An 18,550-nucleotide genomic window follows, 5' to 3' on the forward strand; every position below is an offset into this window, starting at 1 on the left:
GGCAGGGGCACACAAGGAGATCAGTCGTCCATGGTTAACCTTGGGCAATTCATCTCCCTGAAATGCTTTCCAACTGCTAGTGGGAAAGCATATTTTGGGGAGATCAGTAGCCCGCACTAGCCGGTATTTAACCGCTGGCAACTAATCTCCCTGTGTGCCACTGCCCTTATGTGTCTTGCTGAGACCAAACACTATTAAGGTAAAATCACTGAGGAGCGGTAAAGGCAAGTTGTTAGCCATCCCTCAATGATTCTGGTACCTTAACTCTTACCCTGGGCTAACTCTTTAGATAGGTTTAAACTAGTTATGTCTCTTTCTTTTGATTAAAAGAATGAAATGATTATACAAAATGAATTGCATGTTTCCCTAAAGCTATACATACTCTAATGCATGTGTTTAAAGTGGCTCTCCACCCAAAAACTGTTTTTAGCATAATGAAAGAAAATGTTATTTTTAGCAACTTTCCATCCATTCATTTTCAGTAGTTTAAAAGTTATTTGTAGATGTATTTTGCTATTGTTTCCATTCTCCGCACTCTGGGCTTTGACTTCAAAACCAGTGTAGCAGAACAGAAACGGATAAACAAACACTGTTTTCAATAGCAATTACATTTACAAATAACTTGAAAATGTTACTTTTAATGCACATTGGAAAGTTTGTTTTTTATTTAATTTTTTTCATTATGGAAAAAATGTTTTTTTTTTTTGTTTTTTTTTAAATCTTGTATTATATTGTATGGTTTCTATAGCACCATAAATGTAGGCATAAACGCAAACAGTGGTATAGTTATTATAAGACAGGGTAATACAGTGAGTGATGCAATGTATAATGATTGAGGCATTTCCTTATAAGTACTAAGACCAAGCCAGATACAGTGTATTTTGTATGATATCCTCATTATTGTTATTATTATTAATAGAAGGCAGTTCACCTTTCAATCAACTTTCAGTATGATATTCTGCCTCTTAATGGCTTTTAAATGGGGCTGTTAAAGTTAATATTGCCCTCCCCCACACATTCTTTTACCATTCCATGGCCTCTGTTTAAAGGTGTGTTATAAAGTAATACAAATTTAATTTACTGTTGCCCTGCACTGGTACAACTAGTGTGTTTGCTTTAGAAACACTACTATAGTTTTTATACTGTGTAGCAATGGGGGCAGCCATTCAAAGCTGAAAAAGGAGAAAAGGCACAGGTTACACAGCACATAACAGATAAGTTAAGTTATATACAATGGGATTTTACAAAGCTTATATGTTATCTTTATGTATCCTATGCTTGAATGGCTGCTCCATGGCTACACAGCCATAGCCCTTTTATATGAACTATAGTAAAGTTTTTGAAGCAAACATGTTAGTTTTACCATTGCAGGGTAACAATACATGATATTGTCATTTCTTTAACTTTTAGGCTAATGTGCGACAGGGCAAGTTAGTTGCCCGCAAAGGAGGAAACTTTGCACAACTTCAGAAAATTTAAGTGATGTGTAGGCCTTTTCACCGGTGACTCCTGTTGTTGCCGACGGAAAGACATTACGGAGCGGCTAGTCTTCTGAGGTAGCAGAAATCGAATTAACTCGCTCCTTGGACATTAGCCTTAGCTAGGTACCACTGGCCTTTGGTGCCTTCTAAGTGCCAAAAATGGACAGGGTACAGTTCCAATAAGTCCTATTTATTGTACCCTTACTGTTATCTTACAATAAGCCCCACATATTGTTTGTATTACATATTGGGCTAATAATAATTTGCTGGGGGAGATAGGATGTGGCAGGAAACTGCTTGATGGGCAGAACAATTTATTTTCCCTTCGCCTCTCAATTTCTTGGTAACAATACGTAAAGTATATATAAATAAAAGGGACATGTATGTTCCTGTTGCTTGTGGTCAGCTCTTTTTATTCTGACCAGATAGCACTTGATTCTGGATGACTAATTTCTCTATAGTTAGTGGTCGGCATGTTATATTTAAGGAGATAACTGTGACTGATGCACTTATGGTCTATGGTAAAGCAGAGCAGGAAACACAGAGACTAGGCAACCACTGAACCAGTTTTAGAGGCAACTGCAAGACTTTCTGTATAAAGTAAGCAAATACACCCAAACTCAAACATGGCCTAATGGTGACCATACACAAGCTGATAAAAGCCAACTTCCAAACCAAACTGGCAGCTGATTGACTTGTGGATGGGAGCCACTGACTCAGCCAGATATCAATCAGGCACATTTGAAAATCTTGCTGAACGACCAATACATCAGGGCATTGATGAGGTCCTCATCTGACAGGCACTGATCCTCTGTCACTTTTTTACTTACACGTTTATTATCTATATGAAGTGTTTTGTTAGATATTGGCATAATGTTTACTGCTAGGCAGGCTTTAGCTTAGCAGCTTTTGGAAGGCCAAGAGTATTAGCAATCCTAACTGTCTGTGCATGGTCTATGCACTTTAGTTAACCCTTGATTTGCAAACTCTCAGTTGAGCTTAAAGTTCACTATTTTCAGTCTAAAAAGGTGGGGATCAGCCAGAATACACTTGCATGTGCATTTTGGGTTCATACTGCTTTCCTTCTAGGCATTTTTTATATGGAAGCTGAGGAAAGTGGATCCACTCTTATGCTCACACCCCACGGAGCGCATATTAAGACGAAATCACAAATGTTTGCATTTTTGTGCCGATGTCCACTTTGTGTAACGCCACACAGGCTGACGCTTTTCTCAACATGTGTGGTCTTGTTGTTAGTTTTAGCACTTCTGTTCTTAAAAGCATTTTATCATAAATAGTTCATCAGCTGTTATCTGCATTACAGTCCCCATGGCTACATATTAGCTTAGTTATGTAAACTGGAGCTTCAGAAGACACACATTTTATACTCGGTCTAGTTAAAGCATTTTTAAACTATTTCATTTTGGATGTTACTGGTCCTATTAAAAATATATCTTGTGAGATAAATCTTTTCAATCTTACTCCAATATATGCCTAATCTAAAACAAATGTACTTGCATCATATACAGCACGTACACACAAATTTAGGTGTAAGTGACTGGATAATAATATTGAATTGTCCTTTTTGCAGGTCAAGAAGGAGGCGGCAGAAAACGCCCCAGTATTAAGCGATGATGAGCTTGTGTCAATGTCTGTGCGGGAGCTAAACCAGCACCTCCGAGGTCTCACCAAAGAAGAAATCATCCGCCTAAAGCAGCGCAGGCGTACACTCAAAAACAGAGGCTACGCCGCCAGCTGCAGAGTTAAGCGGGTCACCCAGAAAGAGGAGCTGGAGAAGCAACGCATAGAGTTGCAACAAGAAGTAGACAAGCTGGCTCGGGAAAATTCCAGCATGAAACTAGAGCTGGATGCTCTGCGCTCCAAATACGAAGCTCTCCAGACGTTCGCTCGCACAGTTGCCAGGGGTCCCATAACCCCGACTAAGGTGGCCACCACCAGTGTAATTACCATTGTAAAATCAGCCGACATTTCTTCGGCGTCCATACCTTTTTCTGCAGCATCCTAGTGCTCGTGAAAGGAGAGAACTAGCAGCCTGTTCTAAAAGGGACATTATGGGATTCACCTTCATTTTTTCTCAGTTCCTTTCCTTCCTGTCCAAATGTTAGCTATTGCCTTTTATTCCATTGCCATGCCAATGTGAAATATAGAGGCAAGAAGCATGACCAGAGCTCCGTGGCCCTGTTGTGATTGCACCTGGGAATTTGGCACTCTTCACTGGATAAGCTCCATTTAATTAATAGGAAACATTCTAGAAGTGAGTTACTTGGACCCATCATAATTTAATTTACAGTTATGTTTCTATAGGAAATAACTAAGGCAGCAGAAAAAAATCCTAATAATCATATTGCCTTCTATTGCAGAACAAGGCTAACAGTAAGAATGAGAAATGTGTGCAGAAGTGGATTGAACTTGTTACTTGTGTTTGGCTTTTGCTTTACCGCTGGTATTTTGGCTAAAGAACCAGATCACTGCGACACTTTGCATTGGTTTCCTTTTGCCTTCTCAGAATTAGGCATTTTCCCATATTCTCCATACCCAAAGCCATTCTGTTGCATATATCTTGAGCCTACCCACTGTCAAGTGTGTTGCTATAGCCGTGTCTGAAATACAGCATTTCAAGTGATTAACTCAGGATTTCTTTACTGACAGTGCTCCAGTTCTTTTTTCACCCAAGTCTGATTCTTTAAATCAGGGCTCCCCAACCTTTTTTTTAGCCATAAGCAACATTTAAATATATTACAAACTTGGGGAGCAATGCCAGCATGAAAAACGTTCCTAGTGGGTGACCAGTAAGATCTGTCATTGGTTATTTGGTAACCCAATGTTGACTTACAGACTACAGGGGGCTCTGTTTGGCAGTACACATGGTCTTTATGCCTCCAAAACTTGCTTCCAAGTGAGAAAAAATAGGCACCTACTTTGAGGCCACTAGGAGCGACATCAAAGGTGTTAGTTAGCAACATGTTGCTCTGAGCCTCTGTTTGGGGATAACTGCTTTAAACCATTACATGCCTGTTTTAATTTGTAGTTTTTGAGGCCCAGTGTGGTATAGGGGTGTTTGGCATTTAGACCAGGGAAGTGTTTGAAGGCCGAATGCATGATGCTGCCCACATTCCAGGTAACCAACTTATTGGCCTAAAGATTAACTTTATGACTCAACTTTATGAATTCAAATGCAGTGTTGTAGCTGCCATTAGTGTAAGTTTGTAACCACATAAAACAAAGCATAGCTAAATTTGGAATTAGTTAATATACTCTATATATTCTGGGCAACAAAGGAAGTAAGCAAAATGTTTTATTGGACTAGAAGGTAAGGATAAGTTACTGCATCAAAGTATTCTAATGTAGTGTTATGAGATTGTGCAAAGGAAAGTCGTTTTGTTTGTGTTTTAGTATGTGTGCCTACTTTTTCTAATATGGTGGTTGCAGTAAGGTTTCAGAAAGACAAAGTATTTTGTGGCATAGATGTGGTTTCATGTTTTGAAAACAAGTTGAGTATGAGTTTAAGAATGAAACAAAATGTTTTAGTAGGCATTTAAGAAGGTAGAAGTATTTAATTTTTATAGAAAATACATGGTTGTATGCTTGTAAAGGGCTATGGCACACAGTGCCCTGTGTGCCAAAAGCCATATGCTCAAGACCTACCATATATATAGCAGGTTATATTCCATTATAATTAGCCCATCATTAAAAAAAATATCTGTTGTCTTCTACAGACAAAAGTCCATTTTTATAAAGTTCTCCTGATTATTGTGTTGGTTAAGGATATGCTTGCTCTGTTAAGATTGTATCTGGTTACTGAGAATCAGGCCTCCAATCACACGGTGCAGCCGGCAGCTGCAGGTAAGGCTTGGTAATAACTGCTTAGCTATTGTCTGGTCGGACACCCAACTGCTTGGCATTGGGTTGGCTATTTCCCTGTATTCCTAAAGGGCTAACTGACTATTACAGATCCGAAAATTTTTATTGTTGCTTTAATGGCCCTAAAAATATTACGAGCAAAATCTAGAGACATGCAAACGAGACGCTGTACTGTATTTTTTCCTTCAAAGTTTTTTGTAGTACTTTTTGGGGTCCTGTGTGTGTGTGTGTGTGTGTGTGTGTGCGTGTGTGTGCATTTGTAAAATTTCTATGATGTACTGTGGAAAGTGTGTAAGAACAGCTCTCCTTTGTATGGCTTTTCTACAAAACCAAAGAGGTTTTTTGTGAGGATATAAAGGGCTACTGAACAAAGACTAAACCTGAAAATGTCTACGATCCCATGAGTTTATGGTCAAGCTTGTCATTACTATATCATTAGCAAACCACCTGTCCATCTGGAGCTGAGGCTTTAGACTTGAGTTCTGCGTTGGTTGGAATGGCAGAAATACAAGAAACAGTCGACCACCCTTGACATTGCTAAATTAAGATAATAACCTTTAACCTATATATTGGTTTGTATTTATAAATGCATAATAAATGGGGTTGTTGAAGAGGATGGAATTTCAGATGCTGATTAACTGCCCAATGCTGAAGGTGGCATATGGCCTTCTCAGTTCTTCAGCATCTTGTCCATCTCAAGTTTTAAAACCCTGACACAGAAATTAAACTCAAATATTTGCTAAAGGAAAAAAAGTAGTTAGTTATGTGCAGTTTTGGTTCTGAAGATTGCTTGGCCCAGAAACCAAACCAGTCAAATTCCTTGGGAAACACAACAAGGCCTCTCTGACCTGTAGAATGTGATAGCCTGAGGGCACCTATGGAACTAGATTGCCATTCTAATGTCTTTGAAAGTGCCACATATTCAACTAAATGATCTCCTTCATCCGAACCCAGAGAACTGGACTTGTACTCTATAAGGCAGGATGAGGGGCAAACAAGCAAAGCATTCTTAACCAGTTTACGTTGGCTCCATATGCATTAAAGTAGTTCAGAGATTTACGTGTAGCTCCATGTTGCTGCATGCTCCTTTCAAACTTTTTTGGTTTTTCCTCTCCCTTTTTTAATTTGACTTGTGCCAAAATATTTGGCTATCAAAGAGCTAAGCCCTAAACGATCCCTTCCCTTATTTTCTAGTGGGGGTAATTTAAAGAAACAGGAACAAAAGGGAGAACAGGAACCTGGGCGTGATTAATGCTGATGATACCATAGAAATGGTAGGTAATCCATATTGGATATCAATAAGGAACATATGGAAATATTTAAAGAGATTTAAGAAGAAAAGTTTTATCTAACAGAGTTTTTGTTTTGTTTTTATTTTTTTTCTGGGGGGGGGGGAGGTAACATTTTACAAGTTTATGATTGCAGTTCTTTCTGAAAGATGATGCAAACAAATGGGTTACTGTGAAGATATTTGGGGTGTTGGAGGAATTTACCCTCCATCTTGATCTCTATAGGCCAGCCAGTTTTAACTTCAGATTTCTGAGACCCTCAGAGGAAAAAAAAGAAGCTTCACCCTTACCCTCCTGTGGCCAAGGAACCTGTCAAATACATGCTGCAGGGCTTTGTACCACACAAGGGATTTAGATTCTTGTACCAATTTTCTGATTTTCCTTTTTTTTTTGTTACTGTAGAACAGTGTGTATTTAATCTGAAATTAATATTTTATATGTAATTGTATTTTAAAGACTTATGATCATTTGTATTTTTTATGTTTATGACCAGAAATTGAAATCTTCCTCTGTGCTCTTATTTAATGTCTTTATGTGTAAGAATGCTGCTCCACGCATCTAATTTTAGAGATGGCAAAAAAATCTGATTTTTTTTTCGTTGTTATTGATTATGGATTAAGTTATTAATCCTGTTTTGTATGTCATTTTAATAGTTGTTTTATGATGCAGTAATGCTTTAAAATGAGTATGTATGGAAGGGCATTTTTTTTAATATAACAAATGTATGTAGACTTTTTTTTTTTTTCTGCACCAAGACCTAGGGGTGGGGTTGTATGTGCAATGAAAGTGGCATAAACACGTTCAGTCACACCGTTAGGTGGTCTGCACAGTCGGAAGCCCCTCTGAAATATTCTGGCAAATCCACCACATAGGTATAGGGAATTATTGCACACAATGAGGGGAAGGTTCATTTAAAGTTATATTGAATATTCACAAATTCCTGATGTTAATTATGAAACTATCAACCATTTTGGAGAAATGTCATCTTCATTATGAGTTGCATTCATGCAGGACCTTTGCAGTAATGACATTTTGGAGTTTCAGCTCCTGAACCCAATGAAAACATATTTAAGAAACAGTTATTTATACGTTGGCTGGAAGGTTTATCCTCCAGCCTGGGATATCATCAGTAAAGAAAACTTCCCCAGCCCCTCACCATGCAGTCCCTGCCACGTCTCTTGATTAAAATGGCTTAATATGTATAACAGAAGAGTTATAAAGAGCACTTTGATAGAATAAGCCAATACACAGTTCACAGTGAATAAGCTAGCTGCTGGTAAGATTGACTATAGATTTAAGAGTTTTCTAAACTACAGTATGTATCTATATCTTATGCTTCAGGCTGCATTTATAAAAACTTTTTCTCTCACAAAGTATTTTAAAGGCAAGAAAACAGTTTTAAATCATTACTGCTGTTTAGTTTATATGTAAACCAGCTCTGATAGTTGTGAAAGGGGTTCACAAAGACAAGCCATGACAAACATGGTATACTTGAAGTCACCATTCCAAGTAGCAATGCAGGCTGATATACGTGGGACTAGTGGGTTTACCCATTGGTTGGTAGATTTTAAGGCATCTACCTAGGCTTCATGGGGTGGTGGTCACAATGGACCAGTGCAGCATACAGAAACATTTGGCTGTTTGCTGCAGCTGATTTCCCTGTCCCACCTGGCAGTTGTTGTGCAGAGCCCACCTATCTCTGATGTTACTGTTGAGGGTGGGTCAGGCTGAGGAAGTTAAGCCTCTTCCCAAGCTTGGGACAAATCTCTGACCCATAAAACTGTAACTGGGTAGATGAAAACTAGAATTTAGAAATAATCCATCTACCCTTGTGGTGGTAATCCAGTTCCCAGAATTCCATTTTCAGTGTTCTAAAATGATTATTGGCTAATGAACACAAATATTGATAGGCTCTCAGTATATAGAAGGCATAGATAAATCAACCAAAACATATTTATAGATTGTATTTGTTTTATAGAGAAGAATTCTGGATATAGGGAGTTATTTTCTCCTCTGCAACATCTTTGCTTCCACATATAAGTACTAGATCAAGTGGGAACAACACATTTTGACCTTTAAGTTTCAGCATGTTGTTGTTTCACCACAATGGACTCCATGACCTCTTTCCACTGGCCAAGGTCTATTCTAATGTATACTGGTTTCTTTAGTCACCTAAGCATACTTGTACTTGTCAAAGGAACACTAATGCAATACAAATATATTCATCTTGCTGTGGGTAGGAAGACAAACGCTCTTGTATGCCCAAGAGGACTAGAAGACTGGACTTTTTGAAAATGTTTTAGGCAATTTCCATTCATCCATATTGGCATCAGTGTTCCTTTAACATGCAACTTTTATTTTTTATGTAAAAATAGCGGTCATCAGAAGTTGTGTCCTGAATATAGGGTATAACTGCAATGAGATCTTTCAGTGCTTATTGTGGGAGAGTAGATCTTCTCATTCAAGGCCACTTTCTGATATATTTATATATATTATATATATGAATATAGTCTTGTTTAGCTTCCTTTTGCGCTCCATATGCAACCAGTCTGTCCCTGTGGTGTTTCCTTCCAGTCTGTCTCAGAGTTGTTGATGTTAGGTAACCAATAGTTGAGCGATTTACCGGGATGGTGTGTTTTGTCTGGTGTTTAAAAGAGAAGCCACCATATTCAGTAGATGGCTTCACTGACAAGCTGTAATCGAATTTATTATCAATTGATCTGATTCATCTCTCAAAAAAAAAAAAATTGTTAAATAGCGCATTTGCCTGAATGCTGGCAAATAATCCATATTTAAAGCAACATACTCAATTGCTGTTTCCTTGTAATACCTGTTGGTGCATTTCTGTAAATGCGACGAAGCCTACGTAAAAGTGTATTTGTATTACTATTGGAGAACTATCACTATAGCTTCCGCTCTCGAATATCACACACATTTTGTTGGTTTCGTTTCGCTGGGTGTTTGTGTTTTAAACTCACTAACCCACCATAAGAGAGCTAACATGTAGAGCAACATCTTACTTCTCTGCTTTGGCTTTAGGCTCAGTATAAGCTAATATCCAAGTATCAGTGAAAAAGTGATTGTACGCCAGAAAGAGCATCAGATAATATTTTACTGCACATGCTCATACGACCGAAAGCACCTTCTCCACCAGTTGTTAAGCCATTTCATATCGTCTTTATTTTCACCACCACAAAGGCCGGTCTAGTCTTCATGTCATTTAGGGTATAGAGATCATTTGTAGTAGAGTTCAGTGCCTCCTTAGTTTTATTTTGTTTGTTTGTTTATTTTTTTTCCTGTGGTTACTTAGTAGGCTAATTTCAATATTTATTATTTTCCCGTGCTGCTTTTTTTATACATATATAAATATAAAAAAATAAATTATTGGGATATATCCAAGTAATTGTGGATGTATGTTTGTATGTCAAGACCGTAATCCTGTGTACTGTATGTTGCACCGATTCTCCTTATCTGACAGCCACAAAGTAATTTATTGCTGTATATAATACTGCTGTGACTGGTTTTGTACCTTTACAATAAAGAGTTCTCATTGAATTCTGAGACTGAGTAGTATCTTCAAGAACAGTGATGGCATTCAGAATGAATACATGTTCGATATCTAGCCATGAATGGATTTTACCAGTTGAAGATCTCAAAATTTTAGAAGATAATGGATTGGTATCAGGCTAAGGAGTATTGTCACCCTAGGCCAGGGGTGTCAAACTCAATCACGTAAGGGGGCCGAAATCTAAAACACAGGCTAAGTCGCGGGCCAAATTTTTTATTATTATACTTAGTAAGATACTAAGGGGTATATTTATCACCATGTGTAAAAGTGGAATAAGACATTACCGGTGATGTTTCTCATAGCAGCCAATAGATGCTTTGCTACTGTTAAAATCTGATTACTGATTGGATGCCTTGGGCAACATTACTGGTAATGCTTCACTCCACTTTTTACACAGCATGATAAATATACCACTTAGTCTTAGTTACTATGTGAGGAAAATGGAAATTGATCAGGCTGGATGGTCAGACACACTCACCAAGGGCCACATAAAACAGCCAGGTGGGCCGGATTTGTGTTTGACATATATGCCCTAGGGCGGCAATACTACATGGCCCAGTGTCCCTCTGGCCTGCCGACTTACACCCCCCCCATAAATAGCTGTCAATCAACTGCTTCTTTACTTTCCCTGGCCTCTAACTGCACCCTAATTACGTGCCTACCCCCGGCACTGGCCCTGGGTCATTGTTTTGGTGCAGTGGTTAGCTTTTTGGCCCTCCGAAGCTAAGGTCCTAGGTCAATTGCTGCCTGCTCATTACCTGTGTGGGTTTCCTCTGAAAAGATGATTCCAACAATATACAAGATGATTAAAGAAGAAGAAAAGGACACATTACGGGGGGTGCCAAACTGTTAGGCACCCCCCAGGGATTGTAATGACTTACCTGATACTCGGGTTGGTGCTTTTTTTTTTTTTTTTTACTGTGCATGCGTGAGCCACGGAATCGCAGCAAAACAGGGAAGAAAAAGGATCACCCACCTGCATGTACCCCAGGCTGGAGCAATTTTTTGCAAATAGGAGCCTAAAGTATTTGTCTTTGTCCGTTTTAAGAACTAAGGAAATAAACCCACGGTGACGTTACGCCCTCCCATTCCCTAGAAATTGTTAGAATGCATTGCAGCAATGTTGTCAGGAGATACAGGATTGAGTTACAGACTAGCTGCCTGTGACATAAAAATAAACTATAGGAGACATATTGCCTAAGAGAAAACAGCCTCCTTGTGACGACTCAGCAGCAATACACGACTTATTATTTCTGTGTAGTCTTGTTAGGCCACGGGGTTTATACTGTACCATGTGGATCCATGCTACAGTTGTAACAGTTTGGCTCCCCCTAGTGTCACTTAGGAGATATGTTTCAGCAGAGTGACCCACCTCAGCTGGTGTTTAGCTACAGGTTGAACAGTGAACAGAGTTGTGTCTGTTATAAAGACTGTACTTAAAGGGGAACTCCAGCTTCTGAACCAAAACTTATTAAAGAGCTCCACACAACACAGAATCCTATAATATACCTTTCACTGTAATGTGTTCCTTCAAAAAGTATAAATAAATACCATTTTTAGATGCTGAAATCCAGCTGCAAAATTTGAAATTTTGGCAGGGAAGGAGGGACTAAAACACTGATGTTACCAATTGTAACAACTTCTCCACAGCTTACAGACAGCATGCAGGAACTACATAACCCACAATGCATTGCACTGCCATGTTCTTTTCCTTATTGTCATCACGAGTGCAGGGGATTGTGGGGTTTGGAGGATGCAGGTCACTAGTGTTATATACTGTATTTTTTTTTTTTTTTTTAAAGTAGTCAACCAGATGAGCAGAACAGGGGCTCAGGTTACTGTACCAAACCATATTATTACATATTAATTCACAAACAGGTTACATATTTTTAATTGATGTATATTGCAAAGTTATTTGAAATTATTACTTTTCAAAAAGCTCAAGTTGTGTTTTGGTGGAGTTTTATTGTTATTGTTACTTTTTATTACTTATCTTTCTATTCAGCCTCTCTCCTATTCATATTCTCCTATTCATATTCCAGTTTCTCAATTACGCCACTGCTTCGTTGCTAGGGTAATTTAAACCCTAGCAACCAGATACCTGCTGGTTGTGGTAGACGCCGAAAAACATGGTGTTTAAATCTTAACAGTTTGAAAAGACGTACTCTCTAATTGTATGATTTTATGCACAAAATGATCAAACGATCAAACCTTTGCTTAACATTTAAGGTTTTTAGATATTTTCCAAATATCAATTCCATTCAAAGCAAATGTAAGTAAAGTCATATAATATAAATGTTACTTGCGTCCCAGATACTATTTCTCATATGAACTGTGTGTCAAAGTTACACAAAAGGCTGAAATATTTTCTCATGAAATGTAAGTAAACAGGAATGATTTATTTCCATCATAATGCTATTTTAACATACATATTATACTGCATTAGGCCCATATGCTTTATTTTAACCATCTGACCTTCAAATTATGCAAACCAGCCCTGATCCACCAACTTTACCAGTAGTATTATGCATTCAGAAATATGTATTTCCATTTTTCCATCAGACTGTCAGATGGTAAATTTCTATTATTCTCTCCAGAGGGCATTTCTATTGCCCCAGAATACAATGGGAGAGACCTTGATACCACACCAGAAAGGACTTGGCATTGCACATGGTGATGTTACCAACAGTGAAACTCAGTAAGTGAGTGTTCCAACTGGCAATACCATTTTTGATAGAGTGGCCAGATACTTGTGGCCATATAGACCCAGGTTTTGGGGTTTTCTGTAATTAGGATCGCTATCACAAACATAAGCATTGTTTTGCCACCAATATGAATGTTACCATCAAGTACAAGGTACTGTTTATTATTTTAGAGGAAAAAAAAATAGAATTATTCAATTAATATGAACCGTATTAACTATACAGGGGGCACGTGAGTGAACCTTAAAACAAAACACAAAAAATAAATTATATTTTGGTATTTTAATAAATGGAATAATGATAGAGGTAACAGACCCCCACAGCCGTAGGGGGGGGGGGGCAAAGGGGACAGATGGGCCTTGACAATGGGGTTTCTTACTCTATAGTTGTTACAAATGCCCCCTCTCCCCAGCCACTATCTTACCTGCCCTTACCTACAGGTACCGATATACCCATCATGGGTATATCAGATAGTATTTGATAAACAAATTCTCCCTTCTGCACCCTTGAGGGTAAGAACCCACGGAGCGAGTTAGTGGTCTGTGATAGATCTCTGCTATAGCAGACAACTAATCACTTCGAAAAGACTTTCCACCGGCAAATACTATCTGATTATACTATCTGATATACCCAAGATGGGTATATCGGTACCTGTAGGTAAGGGCAGGCAAGATAGCGGCAGGGGAGGGGGCATTTGTAACAACTATAGAGTAAGAAAACCCCATTGTCCAGGCCCACCTGTCCCCTTTACATCAACACTACTGTGCAAATCTAATCTATCTAAAAAGATCTGTAAGTAAAAACCACATTGCATAGAACCAGGGGACACAATTTGTCTAGATGACAAACTGTAATATATTGTATGCCTACAATGCAACTTGACTTTGTTTTTTTTGTCCCACTGTTCTGGTATGGGGTGCAAACGATTTGTGATGGGCAGTGTAACTTGCAAAAAGGGCAGAACCTGGGTGTCCCCTTAGACCAGGGATCCCCAACCTTTTTTACCTGTGAGTCACATTTAAATGTAAAAAGAGTTGGACAGCAACACAAGCATGAAAAATGTTCCTGGGGTTACAAATAGGGGCTCTGATTGGTGATTTGGCAGCCCCTATGTGGACTGGCAGCCTACATGAGGCTCTGTTTGGCAGTACACTGGGTTTTTATGCAACCAAAACTTGCCCAAAAGTGAGGAATTGAAAAATAAGCATCTGCTGGGAGCAACATCCAAGGGACTGGTGAGCAACTTGTTGCTCACGAGCCACTGATTGGAGACCACTACCTTAGACAGACCTAATACAGGAACATTGTACATTGGACTGGGGTGCCAGGGTCCTCCTCTCCTCCCTCAACCTCTTTATTATCCTAGTCTACTTTCTCTACAGCTATACTATGTTCTTCCATCTATTAAGCCTCTTTGCCATACAGAAATTGGGAATGACCATAACACAGGCCAAATAAAAGTATAAAGGACCACTGACACCTGGGCCCATTGGGAGTTAGAGAGTACTACACAATGTAATGAGCCAGCACTGCAGAACTAATAAGTGAGCTAATGGCTGTAATTTTGCCAGGTCTTCCATCTACCTGTTCACAAATGAGCCCTTAAGCCCCACACTTTAAAGGAATTATCAGAAAGATGCTGATATATGGCATATTCCCCATTACAGGAAAATGAATTCACAAAACACAACACACAAATATATTTGCTGTATATTAAGATTTCTACAGGTGCATTAAAAAGCTGCTTCATATGAAGCCCATAAGGACTTCAATATTCAACCAGATAAAGATTCTTTGTGCGAGGCTTCTGCAGCAATCTTTCTTAAATGATCTGTAATATGCTGTGCTGCTTGTTCCAGTTGAGATGAAATGACTTTGACGCATTGTCCCATTAGTATTCTGCATCTGCTATTGGAGAAAGTGTGAGGAGCATCTTAATGTAAACTCTTCACTCTGACTTCTAGCAGTGACATTGACCTTCCATGCAGATCGGACACAACTCTTGCCAGTGAGGGTTTTTATAGTTTCATTCTAATTATACAAAAAATATACAAATCACAAAAATGCATTTTCAGATTTTTTTTTTTTTTGGCAAAAGTGGAAATTACTGTAAAAAAACAACAACACAATTTCTATGTAGTACAATACAACACTAAACACAATGAAATAAATTATTGATATAATGCCAGAGTCCAATTCTGGCTAAAGAACATGTCAATATCATTGTTACTCTGTCTTTATTCGAATTACTTGTCTTGTTGGTTCAGAGTGCAATGATAAATTACCGCCAATAGCTGCTAAGTACATTATTTACAGTGTTAGTGGATATGTATTCCTGGGTTATTCCGAATGTCCTGCTCAAAACCCACTTGATTTTTTAAAAAACTACGTAAACAAAGTTTTAGGAATTCATTACAAAATAATCATTGTCTTCTAGAGTTCATCGTCTGAAATGATCAGCATCATTTTCTCATTTTGTTTCTTCTTTTTGCTTGAGTGCCCACTGTTACTAGAACTGGTGGCAGGTTGCCCATTCTGTCCGGCCGCTTTGCTCTCGGAGTCTTGCATAGATTGCTGTGTGTACTGCTGGTAAGTAGGCGAGAAGTTGTGGATGGCATCTTGGACAATGTCGTGAGGACTCATGGTCTCCTTCAGGCCGCTGGAGATGCTTTGCATCGGAGCCAGGTTTGCTATGGAGGAAAGAAGATGGACACACATAATGTGATGCAATGATGATGCCAAGTACTGTGACAGTCCCTTATACAACTCTAAGGGGGGAATTCACAAAAGTGGTGATATTGAGACAAAATAAAAGTGGAGATAGATTTGTCAGATTTTCCACCTAATTCACAAACCTCTATCTCCACTTTTGTGAATTTGTCTTTTAAACAGACAGTTTTCAGATTTTGTCGTTTTCCTGACATTTTTTTTATGAATTTGCCTTCAGCTCTTAGTAAATGTGTCGGTGCCATCAAACCCAGTCCCACAGCTACATGAACCTTGGGGTAAGGATTTTACCAGAAGGATTTTGCATTTCATTTGCCATTTGTCATTTCACTTTGGGGCATTTCCTGAAGGGTCATTTTAGTTTGCCCAGGGAAACTATACATCATTTTTTTCAGGACAAGCTGGACTTTCTAATGTTTTCTATATTTCTGTGTAATTCCATTTCTGTAACAAGATTTAAGGGTCTAAATACCATCTTCTCTAGCCCCTACTCATTACTGGTCAGCAGCAATCTGGCCCCACACCAACATGCCCAGTAAAAAGAGGTCCAACAGGACTGAAACCCACCAGGTTTTTATCCAGTGCCCTTTTGGGCCAGTCCAACCCTATACCCCAATATCCCAGTGTGGGGGCTAGTGTGTAGGTGCTGTTTGCTGATCACCAAGATGGCTGCTGGGAACAGGTGGGGGCCAATGCTATCAAGCAGCTCTGTAGTTCTGGGTAGGCTATGGGGGCAGATATAAGTTGGGGCAAATGTCAGTAAAGTGATTAAAGAGGGGGCACTGCTGCTAAAACTAAATATTTGCCTGGGAGGCTTTACTTTTCCTTTAAATAAAAATGTTTACAATGTATTCACACAAAATGTTATTAGTGTCTCATTGATAAAGCTAAACATAATCATGCAAATGTGAGGAAAAAACTGATGAGGCTTTTTGCACCTATTGTTCTAGGGTTAGACAGAAATAGGCTGCTAATCCCCATTAATATGTTAATATGTTCAACCCTTGGAGAGCCCTTTGTGCATGCCTGACAGAGAAGAAGCTTTCTCGGAATGCAGGAGCCTGTGCGGCAGCAGCAGATTCTTTTCTGTTCCCATACATAACTGCCTGACTCACTGTGCATTCCCTGAAAGCTTCTTCTCTGTCAGGGATGCACAGAAGGCTCTCCTCTTCAACTACCCTGTAGTCGAAGAGATGAGGAGAGCTGAACAGGAAGAGGGGGCGGGGCTTCACGCTGTACCAGGAAGAAGAGGAAAGGAGCTGGAGATTTCAATTTATAAATCAGAAGCCAGATCAGACTGAATGCAGGGACTAAGGTATGTTATTGAGGGGTTGTTTAGAGTAATTTTAAAGATAGAAAAAAAAAAAGTTTACATCGTCTTTTAATCAGATAATTTATATATTTTTTTTTAGAATCCTGTTAATAGATTGTCTCCTCAGGGGGAAGCAAAAAAAAAAAAATTGTGGCACAAGTGACACTCCCCGGGTGCAACAGACCTGTGACTTGTTGAGCTTTTATTAGTAGAGTATGTGATGCTGCTTGGCATGGCACTGTTGGCATTAAATATCAGTGGACGTGTAATGCTGTTGTGCTCATTTGGGATAAAATAATCTATTTACAGGCCAAAGTCAAGTTCTTCTATGGCAAGGTATCGCTTTAGATTATTTTTGATTTTCACTTTGTGGACATTTTAGTTTGTGTATGTGAAATAATATTCCCCACCAGCCTTTATAAAGGTAAAGTTATTGTACAAGAACAGAACCATGCAGATTATTTTTCTCCTTCAGTCCTTGAGCAGCAATGGCAAACCATGATCAATTGTATTGGGCCCCTTAAGTGCATACCAGCTTCAAGTTTGGGAGGCTTTAAGAAGGCCACTGAGGGCACTTAAGATGTCTTTTTTCAGAAGGTTGTAACAAATAACTACAGTGTGTCATTTTCCTAAAGGTATGGCACAGACTAACACATGTGTCTAAATGATCTCATAACTTCTTCCTGTGTGCTGTTGTATGTATTAATGAGATCATTTTGTGAGCAAGGATGGATGGATCCAGGTGGCAGTCAGTACTGGCTGACACATTGGGCATACTATAGAACCTGTAATCACATGTTTTTTGCACCATCACTAACATTAATTGTGTTTCAAATATTGCAATAGACTGGGTTTGGAAAGTGTCTCTCAGTGTAGATAGGTCAATGTAACTGTTTTTGTGTAGATTTTAGCGGATTGGCCTATGGCAGACATGAATGGGAGGCTAGCCTAAATGACAGTCCGGTGAAATATTGAGAGCATGCTTATTTGCAAATGTCAGAAAACCTCTATGGGATGTGAGCCAAATATGGAACACGGGCGGTTGTAAGAAAATACAGCGAAGGATCCCACTGCCCTTGTTCAATTACAATACCCATTCTGGAGTGCTAAAGGAAACATATATCCCTTAGATTAAGCAGGCAGTATGCTCAATTATGATGGTGACAGAAACAGCACAATACATGTTAGCTACAGACACTGTAATGCAAAACAATGTGACAGACTGAACCCAAAATGTGTTTATGAAGGAATGCTAACCAGTCCCAAGTTCCCTATAGGTCATGTTGATCATTTTTCACTGATAGGGCTGCTTTTGAACAAAATTGTTACTTGAAGTTCCTAAACCTGACTGTTTTGCCAACCTGGCTGGCCCTTCTCAACCTGTCAGTTATAGCTTCTAATGCTAATGGACTACTGCTGTACAAATATGGCAGCCCCCTCATAGAGGGACATGGGGAACAGATAGGCAATATGCAATCATCGAGCAAATACTTTTAAGGCAGTATTATACAGGTCCTTTTCAAAAAATTAGCATATTGTGATAAAGTTCATTATTTTCTGTAATGTACTGATAAACATTAGACTTTCAT

At 38.9% G+C, this 18,550-nt stretch overlaps 2 protein-coding genes across 6 annotated transcripts in view; one reads left to right on the forward strand and one right to left on the reverse strand.

Moving 5' to 3' along the window:
- mafk (v-maf avian musculoaponeurotic fibrosarcoma oncogene homolog K) overlaps positions 1–10,213 on the forward strand; it is a 28,890-nt gene extending 18,677 nt beyond the window's left edge. For 3 of the 4 annotated variants that reach the window (XM_012969919.3, XM_012969918.3, XM_031892425.1), the window contains one exon: positions 3,073–10,213. In XM_012969919.3, coding sequence (XP_012825373.1) covers positions 3,073–3,507 — 435 coding nt within the window. In that variant the 3' untranslated portion in view covers positions 3,508–10,213. 4 annotated transcript variants of the gene reach the window in all.
- Positions 10,214–14,616: 4,403 nt separating this feature from the next.
- Positions 14,617–18,550, reverse strand: part of tmem184a (transmembrane protein 184A) — a 40,728-nt gene continuing 36,794 nt past the window's right edge. Inside the window, exon 9 of one of the 2 annotated variants that reach the window (XM_012970416.3) lies at positions 14,617–15,612. In XM_012970416.3, coding sequence (XP_012825870.1) covers positions 15,356–15,612 — 257 coding nt within the window. In that variant the 3' untranslated portion in view covers positions 14,617–15,355. The remainder of the gene's footprint in view (positions 15,613–18,550) is intronic. The other variant, NM_001016399.2, reaches the window with a different exon arrangement.

The sequence above is a fragment of the Xenopus tropicalis genome, chromosome 9 (genome assembly GCF_000004195.4).
Source record: "Xenopus tropicalis strain Nigerian chromosome 9, UCB_Xtro_10.0, whole genome shotgun sequence".
In the NCBI taxonomy this organism is placed as follows: domain Eukaryota; kingdom Metazoa; phylum Chordata; class Amphibia; order Anura; family Pipidae; genus Xenopus; species Xenopus tropicalis.